This window comes from Camelus ferus, chromosome 10, assembly GCF_009834535.1.
Source record: "Camelus ferus isolate YT-003-E chromosome 10, BCGSAC_Cfer_1.0, whole genome shotgun sequence".
NCBI classification, from domain to species: domain Eukaryota; kingdom Metazoa; phylum Chordata; class Mammalia; order Artiodactyla; family Camelidae; genus Camelus; species Camelus ferus.
The window spans coordinates 68,026,500-68,049,485 of NC_045705.1; the positions used below are offsets into that span (position 1 = coordinate 68,026,500).

At 50.5% G+C, this 22,986-nt stretch overlaps 1 protein-coding gene and 1 long non-coding RNA gene across 5 annotated transcripts in view; one reads left to right on the top strand and one right to left on the bottom strand.

The window, feature by feature from the left end:
• The window catches only part of CPT1A (carnitine palmitoyltransferase 1A), a 50,162-nt gene extending 34,584 nt beyond the window's left edge, over nt 1-15,578 (bottom strand). Inside the window, exons 1-3 of one of the 4 annotated variants that reach the window (XM_032490059.1) lie at nt 15,447-15,578; nt 3,319-3,472; nt 907-1,046 (exon numbers count right to left, since the gene is read on the bottom strand). In XM_032490059.1, coding sequence (XP_032345950.1) covers nt 907-1,046; nt 3,319-3,459 — 281 coding nt within the window. In that variant the 5' untranslated portion in view covers nt 3,460-3,472; nt 15,447-15,578. Of the gene's footprint in view, nt 1-906; nt 1,047-3,318; nt 3,473-4,929; nt 6,118-15,011; nt 15,137-15,446 lie in introns of those variants that run through there. The other 3 variants (XM_032490058.1, XM_032490057.1, XM_032490055.1) reach the window with 3 other exon arrangements.
• LOC116666533 lies at nt 15,466-19,324 on the top strand. The gene is made up of 3 exons (XR_004323457.1): nt 15,466-15,600; nt 16,520-16,662; nt 17,097-19,324. It is a non-coding gene; the product is annotated as an uncharacterized LOC116666533 (long non-coding RNA).
• Nucleotides 19,325-22,986: the final 3,662 nt, after the last annotated feature.

Consider the following 22,986-nt stretch of genomic DNA (forward strand, 5'->3'; position numbering starts at 1 on the left):
CCTCATTTGACCACTCAAACACCCATCAGGCAGGGGTGTTTGTTTTGCGTTTGTCTGGCAGGAAGTTCCCCGATGGGAGGCTCAGGGCGTGTTGAAGGAAGCTTGGGTTTCAGAGGTTTGGGGAGCTGGGTCTGAGTTCCAGCCCCCCCACTTCCTCTCTCTGTGACTCCGGCCAAGAACCTGTATCTCTGGAGGTCGCCACAGCGCAGGGTCCGACTGGCAGGAGATCCCACACAGGAGCCAGGGCCACCCCCAGGGCTGGAGGGAAGAAAGGACATCAGAGGGGCCCCATAAATGCCCTCCAGAGGCATATCCTGGCCTAAGACCCCAGGCACCACATACCTTTTGAGAAAAATATCAACCCAAAGTCTCCTCTCCAGGTCGAATCTCATGGTAGGAAAAAAGCCTACTTTCCAGATTCTAAAAAAATCTACAGCTCGAGGAGAGTGTTAGGGTCCCCCCAAAGTTCAAAGCCACTCTGACAGGGAGCTAAGGGGCTAAGGTCCCCCCAGATCCCCCACAGCGGTCAGCTCTCAGGGTCCAGAACTCCAGGATGGACTCCAGTGCAGGGAAGAGACCTTGTCCAGAACCAGCTCCTGGGGCAGAAGTTTGTTTTGAGGACCCCGCCGGCCAGGCTAAGTGGACTGTCACCGCTGGCCCCGCCTCGGGCCCTGACACGTGCCTGCGGTACCTGGGACCAAGCTGCACCTCATACCCCTGGTCTTCAGAGAAAGGGCCACAAGGGACCACAAACTCCCCAGGGAACCTTAATACCAGTGCAGGACACGGGGAGAAAGTGGACATGAGGGCAGCAACGGTCCTCATGTTTGAAAAGACATAAAAACGCCAGCAACAAAAGAGTCGGTAACTTCCGAGACCGTTCTGAGATTTGAAAGGATGACTTACGTTGAGTCAAGGGTCCGATTGATTTTTGCAATTATTCCCAAAGAGGGGTCGATCTTGGCATACATCGTTGACATCACGCCCACAACCACGATGAGCCAACTGGAGGGACTTGCCGGGTACACGCCGGTGATGATGCCATTCTAAAAACAGACACACACGACATGAGCAACATCCCGCCTGGTGATGGGGCCAGTGAGCTGTCAGGTAGTGGAGGGGGGTTCGCACATGCGGACAGCTAAGTGACCTCACTGTTACTGTTGGAAACCTCTCCCAGAGCCTCCAGCCACGGGTTGTTCCAACTTCTGTCCAGCTGCTTCCCTTCCTCACTTCTGAGCCAAAACCCTAGCTAAGACAGTTTCCCCTGGGAGCAACCCCGGGACATTAGAATCACCCAAGGCACTAGCCCGAGATCCACCCCGATTGACTGGGGACACCAGCCACTGAGCCAACCACGATGTCCTCTCCCCAGCCTGCTATCCCTGGGATGCCCCGAGACCCCCACTCCAAAACCACCGCTCCTGCTGCTCCTGAATCAGATGCTGCTGGACCCCGAGGTATTTACAGGAGACTTCACTCCATGTCGAGGATTTTCCATAAGATGCTTCAGCCAAATCTTCCCAACCCCTCTTCAAAAAAACAAAACAAAAAACCAAGAACTATCATGGTGTGGGTGGGAGTGGGAGGAAATATGACACAAAATTGGCAAAATGTCGACAGTTGTGGAAACTAGCAGGCAAGCAGTTCTGTTCATTATTTTCTTTACTTCTGTGTATGTTTCAGAGCTTCCAATTAAGAAACAATTCTTACTAAAGCCATCTTAATAAGGGACTGATCTGACCAAGACAATGGATTTGAAAACTCTCAACGCTTTATCCAAATTCCCTCAGAAGATACTTGCATTCCTACGTGCTATTCCCATGGTCAAGAGGTGTGAGAAAAAGATTTCAAACATGGTGGAGGGGTAGGGGGGCTTCTAGTGTTCTCTGAAGTAAAAAGCGTTCTTGTAAAATAAATAAATACATACATACATTAGGTTAAATTAAAATGGAGGGAGGAAGGTTCTAGATACAGTGTCTCTGCTCACCACATCACCCCCACCCTGCACCTGCTCTGCCAGCCCTGCCCCACCCCACCCCGGGCATCAGATGGTCCTCCAAGGAGCCATGTGGTTAAGTGGGGCCCTCGCCGTTCATTGTCTATTTTTGTATCTATCTGTCTTGCCTCCTCAGCAGTATTACAAAGAGCCTTTATTTTGGGGGGAGCGGGAGGTAATTAGGATTATTTATTTATTTTTAATGGAGGGACTGGGGAATCGAACTTGGGACCTCGTGCATGCCAAGCATGCACTGTACCACTGAGCTATACCCTCCCCTCAACAAAGCCTTTAAAGTCACAGAACAACGTTTCGGAGGGGCTGAGATGAGGGCCACACCCGTGCACCCCAGCATCTGCTCTCCTTCACGTGAAGGTAAAAAGGAGGCTCAGCAAGGCCAGGTGTGCAAACGGCACTTTCCACGGTAGGGGGCGCCCTCCTCATCTTCCAGTGGGTCATGCAAGGGCCCAATGTGGCCTGGCCACATAGCTGGGCCCTGGAACCCTCCGGCTGAGCCCGGGGACACCTGTCCAGCCAGGCCAGCTCCCAGGGGCCCGCCCACCTTCTCGCTGGCCACCGTTCTCCCCTACTCTACCTCCTGGGCCTTCCTTCCCAGCCCTCCTCATCCTTCCCTCTGAAAGGAAAACCGGAGAACAAATACACAAACCGTAGGAGTTACCCTGGGGGACTTTTGAGTCAGGGGCTTTCACCTTGCTTGAATTTTTTTTAAAAGATGCATTTACTTGTTCCTTCTGTGATTTTTTAAAAATAAATTAAAATGAATTAAAAACAAGACACGTGCTTTAAAATGGTGACTAAATGTTCACTCTTTCCGGTGAACAGAACTGAGAACCCATGTCATTAACTGTGTTTGAATGTACATGCATCTTTTCCAATGCTGGACTATTTTTTCAGCCAGTTATCTGTTAAAGAAACTCACTACTGTTTTGCACAGCTGGAAAACAAGCCTTTTTCTACAAAGCGTAGAGGCTTCTGGACTCAGAGCCAGAGACATAGATATCAGCCTTTACTCTGCTTCTCCCAAGCAGGTCACTTACCCTCTGGAAGCCCCAATTTCCTGGCCTGCACTCGGGGGTCCCGATTTCCTACTTGCCTTACAGAATTTCTCCAAGAACCCAGTGAGCCAATCTGCGAAAGTGTTTCATAAGCCTTAAGCACCGCGGAACCATACAAACACATGTGCTGTGCCAGCAACCACTCTAAGACATGCCTACTCCAGTAGCACCTGGAGTTCTCAGGCGGTAAAAGGAATACTGAACGGATTACTGAACAGAATACTGAAGCAAGTGTCTGAAAACCTTGAATCTGATGAATTTCTTCTTCCAGGAGTGAAGTCCGGACAGACAGATCTGCTTGAGGGCCTCATGGCTCAGCCGGAGGTCGATCCCATCAGGAGTGACCGTGAACTGGAAGGCCACGGCTTGGTGAGCCTCTGCCATGGTCAGCGATCTCCTGGAAAGACCAGAGGAGAACATGACACGGGGGGAGTTCACCGGACGTTAGAAGACCCCTACTTGCACAGAAGTGTCATCCATTCCAAATTTAAGGGTTTCGTCCGTGTTGGACAGATTCAGTGTTTTTCATCAACAGATCCAACTCCTTGATCACACATCGACCCTGCCCCTGCCCGTCCAGCACCTGCTTGGAGGCCCTGGGGGATCAGCAGAGTCCAGGCGTGGGACACCCCAGCCCTGGCCTTGGCCATCCCACCTCGCCTGCAGGTCCAGCCCGGGCACACCCGGCCGACACAGGAAGCTGGTGGTGGCTTAGCAACATGCTCAGCAGAGGCAAATCCCTTCCCTGCCCACCCGGCAGCTGGGAGGCTGACACAGAAAGTCCACACACAGTCCTGACAGCCCTGAGCCGGAATCTTCCAGTGGGAGCTCGGGACCGACTCCAAATGCCCTGGCCCCTGTGTAAGTGTGGTTGCTGCCCTGGGAAACCACTTGAGGCCGCACCCAAGAGTCCATGAAAACCGGACGCTCGCAACTCTCAGGATCAGCTGGGCCTTCCTCCTCGGAGGCTGGTGAAATCAAAGTGGCGTCAACAGCGCGAGGGGCTGTTCCTTGCTCACCCGGTGCCAGCTCGGCCCCCTGCGGGCTTCCCACCTGGCAAAGGAAAGCCCACCTCATTCCCTGGGCCTGCTGGGCACCTTCTGTCTTCCTCCACCTCTTCCTCGGGGGACCACCTCCTCCTAAACTGTCCAACCAACAGCTCGAATCCACTTCTCAAAAAGCGGCCCAGGTGGCTCTAAGATTCCCCCAGAGCCTGGAGGCTGACTCTTAACCTCTCCTCCCATCAAAGCCTGGGGTGAACACTAGGCCGGCCCTATGGAGATAAGGATTCTGCACGGCCTGTCACAGCAAATAAAATTATGCGTTTGGCTACCTTTCAACGATTTATCATCTTTTTACACAGAACAGGAAGGCAGAAAAGGCAGGAGATTAAACATAGTGTTTGTAAACAATTCTCTGCAAAGGTGATGCGTGCCGGGCGAGGGCAGAGGGACTCAGGATGTTTGCAGTCTCCTTGTCTAGTCAATGGCCTTATCAGACCTCTCTGAATTTCACTAAGGATTTGCTTGTTTTGAGTGGCTCAGACTAAAAACCGAATGCAACCCCCATCCCAAAATGAATAATTTGTTTTTTGAGTTTTGCAGAAGCCAAGATGGCTATCCTGAGTCGGTCTCTCCTGACTTGAGCCACGAGCACAAAATGAATGAACCAGACAGATGGCAAGGGTTTGAGAAGCTCCCTTCACAAATCTAACTACCAAAAATTCCACCCTGGAGTCTACAGCCTCGCACCTAGAAACATTTATCACTGTGATATACCCGCCTCGACGTCCCTGGACCGTGGCCAACAGGAAAATGCAAAACAAAGCTGCAGCCAAATACCATTCACACCCACCAGGATGGCCACGAAGTCGATGCGTGATAGCGCTGCTGGCGAGGCTGTGGACTGACTCGGAGCCCGCCGCGCGCGCCGCCGGTGGAGACGGCAGATGGCGCAGCCCCTTCGGAAGCAGTCTGGCAGCTCCTCAGACAGATAAACACCAAGTTACCACGTGACCCGGCAACTCCACGCCTGGGCAAGTGCACACAAAAACCTGCACCCGGTGTTCACAGCAGCACGAATTGCAACGACCCGAAGTCAGGACAACCCAACGTCCCTCCAGGGATGAACAAGCACGTGAACCTGCTCTTCCACCCGGCGCAACGGGGCTGGGCAACACAAAGGGGTGAAACACTGGCACCAGCCACCACACAGGTGGACCCTGAAAACATGATGCTAGTGAAAGAAGCCAGACAGGAGTCCACCTGCAGGAAAAGTCCAGAACCTGCAAATCCACAGCGACAAAGCAGCGTCGCGGCTGCCCAGGACCGGGGGGCGAGGGAGGCTGGGAGGAGGGTTTCTTTTTGTGGGGAAGAAATCTTCCAAAACTGGGGGTGACGGCTGCACATGCTCTGAATCTGCTAAAAACCACTGACGCGTACACGTCGGCTGGGTGGATTACGTGGGATGTGGACGATAAAGCTCCCAGTAAAGCTGTCATGACAACACCACCGCCCCGTGAAATCCAAGTGTTTGCCTATTTCTCCCTCACACACCTAAACCTTCTCTCCTCAAATACGAGAGTCAGGTGGGTGGGTGCATCACTCCCTCCTCCCTGATGCGTCCACCCTGTGCTCCATTCACACTAAGGCCCCCTTCAAACAACTGTGACCTCACGGCAATAAAGAATTACCATTAAATGCTTTCAGGTGTCGTACGACGTTAGTCATGGTTGTGCTGTCTCTCAGCGATACTGACATACTTACCAATGGCCTTTTACCTTTTATCATGTCTGGAGTTGCGTTAGACTGTCTTACCAGTTCATCCGCTGCTGCCACTCGCCCCTCTGGGCTCCGAGCTGGGAGGTCACCGTTCCTCTTCCAGCCCCCCTGCACCCCAGTTGTCACCACCCATGGAGCTCTGCCTGTACCTGCGCACACAACTCGACATTTCAAGCTTGTCTTCACTCATGCCGAAACAAGACAACCGGAAATTAACCTTGCATCTTTCCCACACCCTCCCGGCCACCTCTCCTTGCAATACCTCCATCATCTGCTGTGCCCGGGCAGGAACGGGCTAGAACGGTCCTTACCCCATTCCTTGCCCCGCACTGGACGCAGGCACCAGAACCTGCTGGTTTTCAAAGGCATGCTGCCTGCTCACCAGGACCATCCCCACCTGGGTGGAGAGAGGGGGGCTGCCCTGGGGATCAGGTTTACGCAGCACAACCGGGGGGACCCACCCACATGGCAGAACAAACACTTGTGCCCCAAGTTCCAGGGGGGCCAAAGGAGAAAGCGTGTGAACTGTCTCCCCTTCTGTCATTCAATTGTTTCTGCAAATCATCACTGAGCAACTACCGGAGGGAGGCCTTCTGACAAGAATTTTGAACTGGGAGGGGCGGACTGAGAGCGGAAGCACCTTCTAGAAGGTCTGGGTGGGTGACGGGAGAAGGCCCCTTTGGGGGCTGTTCTTGATGTAAGGCCACCTCTTGCCTTGCACCCCCAGACCAGCTCAGGGGGACACTGGGGGGCAGCTGCTTGTGACAGCAAACCCCCCAGCTGCAAGGAGATTCCCAGAAATGTATCCCATACACTTAAGACAAAAGCCTTCTTTGTCTGTGTGTCCGGCATGCTATGCGGTTCCTTCCCCTGGAAGGACAGAAATCACTTCGGGCTGCATCAGGTGGAGAGCAGCCAAGCGATAAGCCTGCACAAACCTCCAGGCCTGGGACACACCTGGTCGCTGCTCCTCCCAACCCTGCCCCCCGCCCGCCAACCCTCCCCCTCCCCCTGGGGCTGACCATGGGAACCATGCGATGGTGCCGCTTTAAAAAGCAGGAGGGCCACTAAAGGAGCGAGACCACCACCAAGGTCTGTGCCAGAGCACTTAAGCACCTTACGCTAATCTGCTCCAGGAAAAACACCAAGATACAGAATAAGGCGCTCTGGTTGAGAATGATGACCTACTTATTGCAATTTTTAAAAAACTGTAGTAGAGCTGACTTACAATGTTGTGTTAGTTTCTGGTGCACAGTGATTTAGTTCTACGTATATAGTCACTATCATATTCCTTGTCAGTACGGGTTATTAAAGCTACTGAATATATAGTTCCCTGTTGTTCATCTATTTTATTGCAATTTCGTAAATCCATATAGCTGATCCATCACGTGGCTCTTCCCGAGGCCTTGCCAGGCCGTCCCCTGGTCACCTCCACTCAGCCAGGCCCTTCCAAGTCTGACTCACAGCTAGGATGCCTTCTGCCCTGTGTCCATTTCTCTTGTCCTGCCTCACATCTGGCTCAGGGCTCCCCTCTCCAGGCGCCCAGCCTTGGAATCTGCATTCCGGAAGCACAGGAGTTCCCTCAGTCACACCTAGCAATTTCACCTGCACTCGCTGGCACACGACTTTCACTTGTAAATGATCCATTTAACCTTCCAGCATAAACTGTAAACTTCCCCGGGACACGAATCCTTGTTGCATTCTCCGAACAAATCACGAGGTCCACAGATAGTTCTGGAACACAGAACCGCAAACGGACAATTTGACAGGAAACGTTGCAACATCTCATTCAATTTTGCTAAGATAACCTTAATTCTCCCAATGCTACTCCCCAAATTCTTGGCCAGTCAGTTGGTCTGTACTTCGTTTTTCAAATCTGCTCGCTTTTGCTCTTTCTTCACAATAGATTCCTGTTAACAAAAACATTTCACCTCAGAGGGTAGTGGCCTGCAAATCACATGACTGATCACGTGATCAAAAAGCCATCCTTAAGACACAATGTGTCCCTCCAGAGCCCTGCCCGCCTTCAGCGCCGTCTTCCCCCGCCCCCACCCTAGGTTCTGTGACCAGCAGAAGGAAAGGAGGTGAAAGGTCATCCAATGCAAAGTATGGGGCCAGACCTCAAAACGGCCCGGGGAAAACAGAGATGTGGAAATCACCTCTGTCAGTCAAAACCAACAATAAAGCTTGCCATGTTACAGTGGACTTCCTAGAAAACAATGGAAATATGTAAGTAAATTACATGTTGTTAGAAGTCTTTTGACATAATCTTGAACTCCCCAAACAAGGAGGGGATAGGCTGTAGGTAGGCAGAGCATACAGATGAATTCTTGTGCAATTAACAATAAAGATACAAAATCTTCCTTCTACCAAACTCTTTGGCATATGCCCGACAAATGTGATCTACATTTTACCTGCATTAATCCATTTTCTTTAAAATTTATGGCTGACTTTTTAAAATATTTAATTTATTTATTATTATCTTATTTAACTATTTTATTTTGGTTAGGGGGAGGTAATTAGGTTTGTTTATTTTAATGGCAGTACTGGGGATTGAACCCAGGACTTCATGCATGCTAAGCATGAACTCTACCACTTAAGCTATACCCTCCCCCAACATTAACCCATTTAATTCCCACTGGAACCCCAGGAAATGGGTACTAGCACTATCCCCATTTATTAATGAGAAGACCAAGGCTTGGATGTCAAGAAACTTACCCAATGTCACAGCTAGCAAACAGCAGAGCTGGGAATCAGACTCAGGTCCAACTCCAAAACTCATGTTCTTACCTATCAAGTCAAGTGCTAAGTACTCCGTGAAAAGTTCAACTTAAGATTCCTAAAGTTACAACACAGATATAAAATTAGGTCACTCTGTCGTAACCAAAGTGATGTGATCGCAACCAGCAATAAAACAACAGTAACTACAAACACGATGGGTGCCAACTCGAAAATTCTTTACATGCTCTGGTCTTCCCGCTAGAATTGCACAATTCATAGGCCCGCAGGCCCTGCCTTCTATTAAAATCCAGCTGACAGACAGCAGCCCATCTCATCCAGTGGGAAACAACTGTGCTGGGAATCCTGAGAAAAGGTTACCCACAGGAAGTGACAGCTTACAGCAGCACAAATACCAGCCAGGGCCTCCAGGAGCACAGCCTGCCTCCCTCATCAGAGAGAAAGGGTGAGGCTGGATGACACCTGGGCCACCACCCCTGGAAAAACTCTTGAGAGAAGACACTGCAGGCAGAGACTCTGTAACATCTTTGGTGGAGGGCAGAGCATTTATCATCCACAACATACTGTGGCCAACGCCTGGGAGGCGTTCTGCTTGGCTAAACAAAGCTGGTTCTGCCCCCTAGGACTGGCTCCAACTTGGGGAAACCATGTTCCCGCCATGCTTGGCGATCAAGGTGATACCCAAGCCAGCCTCAGCACTGCTACCCAAAGCACTTCAAGGAAAGCGCCAGGAGGGTCCTGCAAGGGATTCACCAGCCCAGGGGTTCACGTCTCTTCTCAGGTTCCGTTCTGCTCCTTGGTATTTAGTATTCCTGCTATTACGCGGATGATGAAGTTGAGGGGTTGGGTGTGGGCAGAAATGAGCAGTAATGGGAAGAAAAATGAAAGCCCTCCTTTCCACGGGGCTGGGGGCGCCCGTTCCCTGTGTGCCCACGAGCCACATCCTTATTCGCCTACAGCCCTGATTCTCTGTACAACCCTGATTCTCTGTACTCTCGCTCATTTTTTCACCAACTGTGTACACAACAAATGCAAACTGCTCTCTCCCTAATCTGATGGCATCACCTTAGAAGCAAGGATATGAGACTCAAAACTCACTGTACGTTTTGGGGAGAGGCTTCATGTACCAGAAAGGGGCAGGAACTTTCATTTGTGAAGGGCTGTATCTTTTTTTTTAATTTCCTTATTTTTTTTAATTTTTATCTATTTTCTTTGGTGGGGAGGAGGTAATTAGGTTTTTACTTGTTTATTTTTAATAGAGATACTGGGGATTGAACCTAGGACTTTGTGCATGCTAGACACACACTCTACCCCTGAGCTATACCTCCCCACTATATCTCTAATTCAAAACTGAGCATTTAATGTTTGCGATATTTAAACCGGCCATGTGGTTAATTCCTTGCAGTGGAGTATATCCTAGTAAGCCGTTCACAGGGGCAAGATGCTGGGTCAAGGCGGGTTATAGGGGAATTCTGACTCATCATCCTTTTCTCTACAGCTCTCAAAAAGCAGCACAGCTCCTGCCAACCGAGGCACTGTCAAAATCAAGTAAAAATTTTAACTTAAGGCTTACAGTGTGTCATGTTAACAAGTAATAGTTAATCAAATACATACAGAGAAATACAGAGAAATAAAAGAACTGGGGAAAGGGCATCGAGGATCACTTTTTAATAAAGAGAACACAGCATGTCTTGCAGGCCCTAATTATCTGCACTATCTATTCAAGCGTTTTCTCTGGATGCCCACCCAGAAGGACCCCCTCCAACCTGGCCGACATCCTGACCAAAGACAGTTGGGGAAGGCAGGCATCCGCCCAAGAGCAGTCCCCAGACCTCTAGCCCCCACCAGAGTGTGGTTCCCACAACTGTCCCTAAAACTGGGGGAGTGGTGCCCCTATTCCCCATGCAGGTGCTTGCACCCAGAAATGCAACTGAACTTAAACCACATGTTCCAATCTGGGAGACTGCAGAACGCAGCCGTTCCTGTAAATCCTGCCTGCAGTCATAGTATTGTTTGCCGGAAGCTCTATTCATCTCACACCCTCAAAGCTACTCTCACATCTGGCTTCTTACTGGATACTCATAAAACCCCTGTGAGGCAAAGGACAGCTGTCAGAGGCACCACTTTACTGATGAGGAATGGAAACCCAGAAACACGCACGGCTGATTCAGTGTCATGTCCAGTGGGCCCCGGGGTGGGGGTAGTGCCAACACCCGGGCCTCTGCCTGCACGGTGGTCTGGGGAGCAGCTGGTTAAAGGGAAGGAGTACACGCTTCAGGGAACACAAATTCAGGTTAAAATTCCAGCTCTGCCACTTACTCAGAAGGGTGTGTGTGTGTGTGTGTGTGTGTGTGGTCTGGAGCAAATGTCATCGCCATTCACAAGATCTGTTTCCTGGCATATAAGTATGCATATTACCCTTCCCTCACATGAACCCAAAGAGAGCAAGAGATGGGCCTGATACCACACTAGGTCTCCACTGCAGGAACACACTCTTTGCACCTTCCCAGCAGTCCCCCAAGAATGTGCATTTCCATGTAAATTTCCATCCTCTTTCTACTGCCCCCAGCCAGTGTTTGATACCCTGGTCCAAACATCTTTGACATTTTTCAGCAGCATTCCTGATTTACTTTCTGCGCCCCTTACTATACCTCACTCTGCACAGCAGTGTGTGCTTGCAAAAGTAAAAAGAACCCAAAACTCCGTGTATTTAATCTTTTTAAGGCTCAGAGGAGCTGACATGGGAAATCAGTGATAAATGTATAATTTTATCAATGAAGAATTATTTCATAAAAAGTAAAGCTTGAGTTACAGCATATGACAATTTCTTAAAGGAAAGGTTGTTTTGTGTCTGCTTTTAATACAAACATGTATTACTTTTTTAATGGGGGGGGTGTTTCTAAAGAAAGGGGATTAACCCCTAGCTCAATTTCTTAGAAACTCAGTGTCCCCGGCCTCAAGGAGCTTACTCCCTGCCAGGGCATCGTAACACAACATAACACAACGTGCTGAATGCTGTGTGTGTGTCAGGTACCCGGAGCCAGTATTCTGCGGGGAAGGTGGGGGTGCTGACCCCTTCACATGTGGAAGGAAGGAGTTGCTGGTCTCCAGTGCAACAGTCCCGGACCACAGTAACAACGTGAAGCAAGGTCCACCGAGGGGGGACCCAACAGGTGCACCTGCCCTTGCTTCCCTCACACCAATGTCCCCTGCCCCAAAGGCCCCTTGCCACACTGCAATCTAGGGGAGAAAGGGGCTCAACCATTCTGTCGCTTGTTCAACATACAACTGAATGCCTGCTGTGGGTCATGGAAACGGGGAGGAAGGCGAGTTCAAGCGCCTCTCAGGAAGCAGAAGCAGCTCGTGGGGCTCAGGGGACAGCTGGGAAGGCTCCAAGATGCCCTCCGGTTCCTGGGGTGGGTAGGTGAACCACCACATGGAAGGTATGTTAGAGTCCTTTCCTTTTTACCTCAAGAACTCGGTGCCCAACAATCAGCCAATAATCCTTCAGAAGCTGAGCAGTAGCTAGCTACCCAACTTCCCAGCCCTCCATGGTGGCCAAAACCCTACCCTCTACCCTGAGAGGTCACCTCACCCAGCACAATCTATTTCTTTCAATTATTAACTTCCCATAACATTCCTGGACATAAAAAACACCCAACAACGCAAAAAAAAAAAAAAAAAAAACCATAAAAGGCATTCCTCAGAACTGCGGCTCCGGGTTAACTTACCCAAGAAGGTCAAGCTGGCCTTAGCCCAAGGCCTGCTGGGAACCCAATGTCCACCTAGTATTTGTTTGGGGTAAAAGGTGAAGTTCACAAAAGGCAACAAGATATCAGAAATCAACAAGCAGAAAATATTCCTCCTTATGTTAAGTAGATTTTTTTTAAATGCCCCGTGCAGCCGGGACTATCTCTACAGTCGTCAAAGAAACTTAACAGCGGTGCCTTCTGGAGAGGGGCGCTGCCTGCACTGAATTTCCACTCGCACCCCTTCATCTTGTGCTTATAATACCTCTTTTAAAAATTTTTTCTTTTGGGGGGGGTAATTTGGTTTAACTTATTTTTAGAGGAGGTACTGGGGATTGAACCCTAGGACCTTGTGTATACTAAGCACGCGCGCTAACACTTGAGCTATATCCTCCCCCTATTATTTATCTTTAAAAAACAGAAAAATCCTCGCAGGAAAAACTCAAGAGGGGCTCGAGACATTCGAAGGAAGTAGAAGCCTGCTTAAAGTCCGAGACAGAATCTCGGAAACACTGGAAACAGACCAGCTTGAACAACAATTCTATTCTTAAAAGCAGCAATTTTTCCGGAATTCAAAGTGCAGGCTTCCACCGGCAACAGAACTCTGCTCTGCCAATGATAACCATGCAGAGTGACTAAACATTTTTTCCAACAAAGGGAAAAATGCACTCGTAACAAAGTGCAGAACCGGCCCGGGGCCGAGCGGGCACGCGTTTCCGCCTCCCACCTCCCCGCGGCTGCAGACCGCAGGCTGCGTCCCTAATTGCTCGCTGCGAACACGTCGTCGCCCGCCCCGCCAGCAACTGCGGTCGGCGCGCCCCGCCCCGCCCCCGAGCGTCACGTGACGGCTGAGAAAAGTAGGGGAAAGGTTAGCGCGAGCCCCGCCCCCGGCCTGGCGCGTCCCAGGCGCTCAGATCCTGTTCCACCCGCCAAGCCCGCAGAGACCTTCCGGAGGGAGCTGGCGCGCGTCCCCCGCGCTGCCACCCCGGCGACAGCGGGCAAAACGCAGCGCCTCTCGGTGGGAAGGCCGAGCCCTGCGTGATCAGCCTTGGGGACACTTAAGAGCTTAGTGTGCCCGAAGGCAACCCACGCCAGAAACGCGGCAGTGCACCCCGCGAGCCCGGAGCGCCTTCGGAAGGGGCGCGTTGCGAAGCCCAAGGGGAAATTAAGGGTGTTTCCATGAATGCGCACTTGGGGCCAGAGTTGCGTAAGCCCGGGCCCTCGCCCCAGGACTCCCCGCAGACCCAGGTTTGACCGCTCGGTGACCACGGGGCTGGGGCCCCGGGCCAAGGGCGACAGCGATGCCAGGTTTCTTCCCTTCAACTCTGGGTTAGGCCGCTTGTTTTCAGTACAAACTCGAAAGGTTATTTTGGCCTGTGCTTGACGCCAATTTCTGCTGCTCTGATACAAAGTATGTGCACTCCTTAAGATGGCCCATTTTCTGATTCCAACAGCTGTTCAGATGGAGTTCAATGTGCAAGATCAGGTCCAGCAACACATCTTGGTAAGAAAACCGGTTATTTACATGATAAAAGGCGCCTTGGGCACGCAGAGGCAGAACCACTAAACACTCCCTCGCCTCAACGATAACATTATCATCAGCATTAATGCCCTCATATTTACACCACACTAAGAGTCACCTCAAATAATTTGGAGGTGGGGGTGATGCTTGCTGCCATTTAAAAAAAAAAAAAAAGACCAGTGAGTTCGGCCATTTTTTATTTATTTGGTTTGTGGTTTAGAATAAAAATGCTTGAATATCTGGAATGACCAGAAACCGGATGCCAGTGAGAAATGGTATAACAAGATACACATTTCAAAAGATTAAACTGATTGTCACTTTATTAGGTAACTTACAAAGTTACCAGTTTCCTAGTAAAATCTATCCTTCAATATTTTAATATCACATGGAACAGAGGAACCGAAAGTCAGTTCTGAGTTGGGAATATTAAATTTCTCCTAATTACTAGGGATTTTTAACTCTCAGAGTTAAATAAGTGTAAGATCATCTTTGTTCCCTTCGGCTTTAAGGAAAGCCAGCCACCGATTTATATTATAAAGACGCTGACCCACCGCCTTTCGAAACAAAACGAAAGGAACTGACGGTCGGCTCGCCCAGAGTTGGGGTTAGGGGCTGCCAGAATCGGGGCTGGGAGCGGGGGCTGCTCCACCGCCCTGACCCTGCCGACCGGTCTCTCGGGCCAAGTTCGCCCTGATCACGTGACGACCCCACACCCTCCCACCCCTGGCAAAACTGCTCCCACTCCCGGCGCGACCTTGGGCTGACTCTGTGCCCACCTGCCCTAGACCCCGCGCTGCACGGGAGGATGGAGGACTCTCACAAGCGGGGACCCGGACCCGGCACCCCCTTTCGCATCCACCGAGGAAGCGCGGACAGCGCCGGGAGTCCCCGCGCCAAGGGCGTGTCCAAACGGCTGCACTGCGGGGGCGGGCGCCGACAGTTGGGTGGGGCGGTCCGCGGTCCCCCGCTGAGTCCCGAGCGCCCCCCTCCCCCGGCTTCCGCTTGGGACCGGCCCGCGACTCCGGGACGGTCCCCCGAACCCAATCCACCCTCCGAAGGGGAGGGAACGGGGTGGGATCAAGAAAGGATCGGCGGCGCCCTGCCAAGTCCGGAGGGCTGAGCATCCCTCCAGCTCCCGCACCGTACCTGACGGCAGGCCGACTGATCCTCCGGCGGACCCACCAGACCCAATCAACCCACTCCTGGAAAGTGAGGGTGAGATGAGAAAGGGAAGGGAGCCCGTGGCCCTACTGGCCCCAGACCGGAAGCGTCCTGCCAAGTCCTAAGGGTTGAGCATCCCTCCCGCAGCCGCACCGGACCTGCCGGCATGCAGACCGACCCCAGGTCAGACCCTCAGATCTAATCCACTGCAGGGGGTGAGGAGACCTGCCCTACTCCAGCTTCTGGCTCTCTACGAACTGAGTCCGAGAGTGGGCTAAGGGTTCCCCTCCGCGCCCCGGTACAGGCGGGGGCTTCCCACCCCCCGCCTCAGTCCGGGCCCCGGCAATCTCCGCCACCCCCCGCCCTGGGCCCCGCCGCAGCCCGCCCTCCCCGCGGCGCGCGGCCTCTGCCGGGCCTTACCGAGTCGGCGGACAGAAGCGCGGCGACAGCGGCGGTGGCTGCGGAGTGAGCGAGCAGCAAGCGAGCGCCGGGAGCTGCAGGGCCGCAGGCGAGGCAGAATGGACCCGACGCCGGTCTCGGCGGATTGGCTGAGGCGCCCGGGGCTGCGGCCTGGGTGGGCGGTGACTCCCCGCGCGCGGCGGGCCGGGGGCGGGACCTGGATGGGGCAGGGCGGGGCGCCCTGGGGAGCGTGCCAGATGAGAAACCGAGGCACGCCACCTCGGCCTCTGCCAGCACAAAGCGGAGGGCGAGATTTCTCGCCCTGCCAGCCTGTTTCCTCACCTGAAAAATGGGCCAACTGATTAGGGCTATGCTCATAAAAGCACTTAGCACAGTGCCTAGCTCATGCTCGCCCTTTATAGACATTGCCCTATATAATACCTACGGCGCCCCTATAAATAGCTAATCCTAGCCCGGGTCGGAGAAAGGATCACTAACCTGCCCACGACCGCACAGCTAAGAAGATGGATCCGACTTTGGGCCCGGGTCTGACTCCAGAGCCCAAGCCCCAAATCGGACCTTATCCGGAGTGACAGCCGATAGACGATCTAGAGGCAGTGGTGGCTTGCAGGGCCAATGGGGTAATGCGAAATCCGGTGACATTTCTGAGCCTCCTCCTCACAGTAACTGGCATGAAGTTCCTCCCTTGCAGGGATTTGGTAAGATTTAGGAAACTATTCTGGCGCCTAAAGCATAGCATAGGTTCCAGGCCAGGAAAGAATGACTGGAGGTAGGGACAGAGTGACCCATATACCCTCGAACCGATCACTGACCTCGCACCGGCTGATCCCAGGTTCTGAGCCTAGGGCAGCTGTCACCTGCAGCTATTTCAGGGGGCTCCTCACCTCGCGCAGAATGAGCGGCCGCTTCCCTATCTTTGCCCGAAATGTTCCTCAGGCCCCTGCTGGTGGTCCTGCATACAGCAAGTGCTCCATAAAAGAACCAGTTTTATGAACAAATACTCGGCTTCCCTAAAAGTCAACCATTCCTTTTGGCTATGAGAAATCTGTGCCTGCCTGTCTTTCCGTCTGCAGCGTTTGGTCGTCACTGCATAAGGGTTTAGAAGAGAAAATGAAAGTCCCTTCTTATTCACGCCCTCACCAGCCCCCACCACTACAGCTGCTGCAGGGAACTACTTGGCGCCCGCTCTCCAGGCTGTTTTGAATAAAGTCATAGGGTATGTGCTGTTTGTAACCTTCCTTTGTTTTCACTCGGTTTGTGTCATGGATGGAGTCCCCTGTCAAGGCACAGAGATGGCGGAATCTTTCACAGTATTGAATGTACCCCATGAATACGTTGGCTTTCCTCTTGCACCACTGCAGGCATAAATATATCTGCACTGGCCGTCAGTGTGCGTCTTTGAGCTCCTTTATCTCTCTGTAGATTGCTAGAAGTGAAGCAGACAAACAGATCAAAGGACAGGCACATGAGGCATTTGGGGGCCACTTTGGTGTCACTTACCAAACTACCTCTGGAAGAGCTTACTAACGTCCACTGCGGTGCGCACATGGGAGCCCGGCCTCCTCTCTAAGAGCTCATCACCGCTAGCTTGACCATCCTAAAAGGGATGGTGGAGAGATGTCTCTTATTTTAATTTGCATTTCTTTGAAGTTGAAATTGCAGATGCAAGAAGTTCCCCTGCTGGATCCTGTCTGGACCGTGAGATCCCAGGCCCGGAACCGCAAAGATTTCCTGGCCCAAGAGGGCAAGTGGGCTGGGCCAGGGCACACCTGCCCCAGGCTCTGCTGCGTGCACCTATACTGGCCTTTACCTGCCTGTAGGCCTCCCTGTCTTGTGCCTCGCAAGTTGAACTGTCGCTCTCACCTCAGATGCCCTTTTATCCTCTTCCTGGAACCCCAGATGTCTGCAGGTCCCGGCCCTCAAGGTCACTTTCCCCTTCACTCCTTGCCCCAGCCGTGCGCTCTGCTGGGATTGGCCCTGGGCCCTGTCAATTCCCAGAGCTCTGCGGCCTTGACCTTGCAGCCCCTCCCTGCGCGGAGCCACCTCTGCCACCTGCAGTCCCGGCGGGGAAGCGGCAGGGACTGCTGTCAACCCTGCGCTCACCTGTGCCCCAGTGGCTGGGATCTCTCGGCGGCGGTAATCCGTTCACGCCTGCCCCGCCGGCAACTCTAACCTAGCCGGAGACGCTTCATTCCCTCCTCGAACTTTGTTCCCTGGGACTGCAGCTCCCCGGGGCAGCACGGCATCGGCTATTAATAAAAAGAGGAGGAACTGAGTCCCCGGGGGAGCTCTGGGTCGGGTCCAATCCTGAGTTTCCTCGGAGTCAAAATACTCCAGTCTGCCTCAGAAAGTGATCTTTCTCAAGCTCTATTTTTTCCTTCAAATTCTTCCCTAGTTTGAATGGAACATACTGTAGCAGCTGCCTTGTGACTGTAAGAAATTCTTTATTTTAAAAAAATTTTAGAAGTAATTTTTTATTACTCCGAGATTTCCCTCTTTTTTCTAAAAATATTTTTATGGAAAAATTTAAACATATTTTAAAAATTAACAAAAACAGTGTAATATACTGTATAACCAAAACCCAGGTTCAGTAATTATCAGCTAGGGCAGAGTAGTTTGTCTGTGTTCCTGCCCACCCCACCCCCCACCTGAATTCTTTAAAGCAAATCCAGAAATCTGTTTCATCCACAAGTTCTTGAGTATGAATCTCTAAAAGATAAAGATTCCTTTTAAAAACATGATGGCAATGCCATTGTCCAACCTAAACTAGAGGAAAATGGTAAGACACAACTTGTAAAGCCTTCTTGGTCTGCCAGGAGCACAGCTGAGTCCTACTCTCTTGCCAGCCTCATTTCTTGCTGGCAGCTCCCAGCAGGTTCTGATCCAAAAGTGCGTAAGATTTTTTTTTGGAACTCAACTCCTATTTCCCAGAGGAAACAATTTGATAATCTCAGAGTTCTGCACTTCTGAACTTGAACCTTGAGCCCCCGTAGGCCATGAGTAAACAGTGGCGGTTCCATGTCAGGATGGTGATGTTTGCTCAGCCAGCATCTCTGGGGTTTGGTGAGGACAAAATGAAGTAATACAAGCAAACTGAACGAACACAGTTAGACCATGTGCTGGCAAAAGGAAGTCAGAGCCATTCGGAATGCATTCTTTTTTTTTTTCCAATTGAAGTATAGTCAGTTACAATGTGTCAATTTCTGTGTTAACATCATAATGTTCCAGTCATGCATATAACGTATTCTTAATTGAATGGGCTTGGTCTGTGACCCAGTAATCCTACTCCTGGGTACACAGAAAAGGGAAATGGCAATACATGTCCATGCAAAGACTGGTACAGGAATATTTACAGATGATTCACTCGACAAAAATCCAGAAACAACCCGGATGCCCAGCGGCAGTAGAAGGGATACATAAGTTGTGGTTTCTCCACATGGTATAATAATAATAGGCAGCAAGAAAAAAGAATAAACTACAGACAAGCACAATGTGGATGGGTCTTACAGTTATTGTGTTAAGCAAAAGAAAGTCAAACACAGGGAAGTAAATACGACTTATTTATTATATATGCACTTATTTACTTATTAAAAATAAGTATGATTTCAATAACAGAAGTGATACATGTTCACAGCAGTGATGGCTATTGACCTAGAAATGCATGAAGGAGCCCGTGGCAGGCGTGGAGGTGCCCCGGGTTGGGTCGTGGGAAAATGCGTCACTCTGTATGCTTAAGATTATGCACTGATGCTCGTTGCTACCTGTGGGTTGGGCCTTGATTTTAAAAATCAAAAATTTAAAAAGATTTAGAGGTTTGGGTGAGGGTATAGCTCGGTAGAGCGTGTGCTTAGCATGCATGAGGTCCTGGGTACAATCCCCAGTACCTCCGTTAAAATAAATTAATTAAAAAACCTAATTATGTCCACCCCCCCCAAAATATAAAAAAAATTTTTTAATAAATAAAATAAAAGCTTTTGTCTGTAAACAGCACAGTTAATAACTTATTTCCTCATTTACTATTCAGAGGCATGGGCACAATTCCCAGCTGCCCTTACAATCAGCTTGGGGTGCATTCACTTCTTCAACAGATGCTTGTCTCTCAGTACAGGAAATGCCAAGATCTGCTGGGCTGCCAACCAGGGGCAAACAGATGCACATTTTGATCCTTATGGGTTCCCTTCAGATAAGTATGGGACCTCTTTAAAGCTGTTTAGAAAGGTCCGAATAGGTCAAAGTTCACCATGATGACCTCCTCAGATCCCAGTCATCTCTGAGCCCACCCGGAGCATGTGTGCTCCAGCCAGGACCTGAGCTTCTTGCTGTGACCAGAGAAGCCTGCAGGGCACACAGCAGGGGACGTCTCAGTGGATGCTCCTTGAAGTGGGTGTCTTGACTGACATGCCTGGATGCTGGGACCTCAGAGATGGGAAAGAGGTGACTATCCTACAGTGCATTTTAGCGGATGCTTGAACATCCAAATGAGAGCCCTGACAGCAGACTTCTGTGTCAAGGTGCTGAGTCTTTCCGCTTGGAGAAGGAGATGGGGAGGTAATACTTTGAGTCAACAGTTTTTAAACTTTGGGGATTGGCCGGGGTCATTGACCCTTTGAAAACCTGATGACAGCTACAAACCCACACACATCAATGGTAGTGAATAATTTCAGTCTTGGATCTTCTAAAGCCAATTTATCAATTCCTGACTCATATAAATCATGAAAAAATTATCCAAAATTTGGAAATAAGGCAAAAGGTTGTCTAGAATGGCCTTTCCTTGGCTCACTAATAGGTCCTTCCAAGGATTAGCTCATTCTCCAGGGAACTGTGTCTTGACTAAGCCCCAGATCCTATGAAGTCACATGTTAACTGGTAGGTTTTTTCCAATAGAAATGCGAAAGTTTTCTGTCAGTTGAAAAAAAAAATGTATTCCCCAAAGTTATGGTTTTATTGCCCTGAAGAATATTAGCTAGTTTTTCACTTATGTAGGAAAACCTCAGATTTTGTCTACCTTCTTGTGCAGGGAAAAAAACCCTAGCTCCTTCCCACTGTGTGTTTTTCTTCCCCATGTCTCCTTTACTGCTCACACAAAACACTTCATGTCTGAAACCACTGGCACCCAATGTGTAGGAGATTTCCCTACACCAACAAGCAATTCTCCAACACAACACCAGCAGGATGTCCAAGAATCTCCTCGATTCTGACACCACCAAACCGCTGATAGCATTGGATTTCCCATGTTGAGGGCTCAGTCCCACAAGACCATCTCCCCCTCTGCCTTTAGTTGTCAGTTGCAAGCCCAGGTAATCACTTGTGCTTCTGATCCACCTGCTCCAGATCAGAGGTTCCAAAGACCCCCTCCTTGGGTTTGACCGATCTGTTAGAGCAGCTCCCAGAACTCAGGGAAACACTTACTTACATTTACCAGCTTAGTAAAGGGTATAATAAAGGCTGCTGGTGAACAGCCAGATGAAGAGATATATAAGCTCACCAGGCTCACCAGTGACCACCTGTACCTGCCCCTTCCCCACGTCCCATCCTGTTGGGACCCTCTGCTGCGTTTCACTGCTGCCCCATCTCCCCAAGCCTGGGAACCCTCTCCTTCTGTAACCTGAGTCACCCCTGCCCCGGGTTCTCCCCTCCCCTGGGACCTGTCCTCAGATGCCTCCCTGGCTCCCTTCCATCTGGTCCCTGCCTCCCAGCTAGATGAGGTGCCAAGTCTCTTGGCTTGACCTGCCCCTGCCACCAGCCCAGGTCCCACCCTGCCACACTGGTACCTTCATTCTGATCCTTCCAAATCCCCAACAGAGGGGCCCTTTTCAAGAGAAATGATTTGACTTGCTTGCTTCCTAGGGCTGAGTTAACCATCAGGAGGAGAAGTCAAGCTTCAGGTGCCAGCAAAGCAGGGCTACAAAGAAAAGAAAATGCACGTGCGCATGTGCATGTGCGTGTGCGTGTGTGTGTGTGTGTGTGTGTGTTATGTTCTGTGTTAAAGAAAGCAGCAGATAGCCTTCAGGGGAAGCATGAGAATTTTGATGGATTTTCTTACACTTATTTTATTTTATTTTCAATGTCTTTTTAAAATTTTTATTGAACTATAGTTGATTTACAATGTTAATTTTAGGTGTACAGCGAAGTGATTCAGTTATACATATACATACATATATATATTTTTTTTCTTTTCAGATTCGTTTCCATTATATGTTATTACAAGACATTGAATATTGTTCCCTGTGTTATATGGTAGGTCCTTGTTGTTTATCTAGTTTATATATAGTAACGTTCTTCCACTTATTTGAAGTATATCTCTTTTTAATTACATATGAGGAGGCTACCATAATCCCTTCAGCAAGCAGGGCTTTTGAATGATCTAAATCCAGCCCTGGTCTTACCCAGATTCATTCATTCATTCATTCTTTCGGCAAATATGTACTGGGCGACTCCAAGGTGCCACTACTGTTCTAGGTACTGGAACTCAGCAGTGACAGAGACTTTAGACCAAACTCTGTCCTCAGGAGTCCACATTATGGTGGGACAGGCAGGCAAGAAGCAAATACTCTTTCATGTGGAAAGAAAGGGCAAGTGAGAAAAAACAAAAACAAAGCAAAACTCAAAACCAAAAACCAGGGAGTGGAGCAGCGTGTATGTGGCCTAGGATGGGGTGGGTGGGGCTAGTATTTAATGGACCATAAGCTTCAAAGGATGGAAACCTTGTAACCAGCACTTGATACATCACAGGTCTCAGAAATGTTAGCTGCAGCTGCATGATTCACTGATGGATGAGTGGATGGATGGGTGGATGGATGGTGGGAGGGCCCTGCAGGATTCGCTCCCTCGTGCCCCTCCCATCTGGCCCTTCCTGCGCCTAAAGTCACCTTCTGTATCTTAACACCTATGATGCATCCTGTGGCCTCAGGCAGACCTAGCTACACAATTTGCCCAGCACAGCACAAAGTGAAAATGCAGACTCTCGTCCAAAAACTATTAAGAATTTCAAGACGGTGACAACTGAGCATTAAACCAACCACAGGGCCCTTCTGAGGGCTGGCTCTGTGTGACTGCACAGGCTGAACACTTAGGCAGCCGGCCCTGTCTCCAAGGCAGGCCCATGAGACCTTCCTAGACCTGCCCCCGAGGGACCACCCCCACCAGTGCTTATAAGCCTCGATGGATTCTGAGCTCCTTCCACTCAAGACCTCGTTGCAGGAAAATGGGGCACAAGAGAGCACATCCCATGTCTCAGGTGAGTCCCTGGGACTCAGCCCTGGGATGTGGCCCTGCCAAGTGAGGGGGAAAGGGGGGAATTTCCCAGAGTTAGGCCCCACCCACTTTTGGCCTTTTATGGCCAGCCTGGGAATTGTCCTGGTGCCTGTGGGTGTGTCATTTAGCTTGCTAATGTATTACAATGAGCACATAATGAGGCTCAAGGCCTACTGGAAGCTGAATCTTCCACCATCTTGGGCCAAGTTGGTTCTAAACAATTTGTCTTATCCTCAATTGCTGTGTCATTCTTTGAATGTTTGTGCCCTGTCCCCTTCCCTCCTGT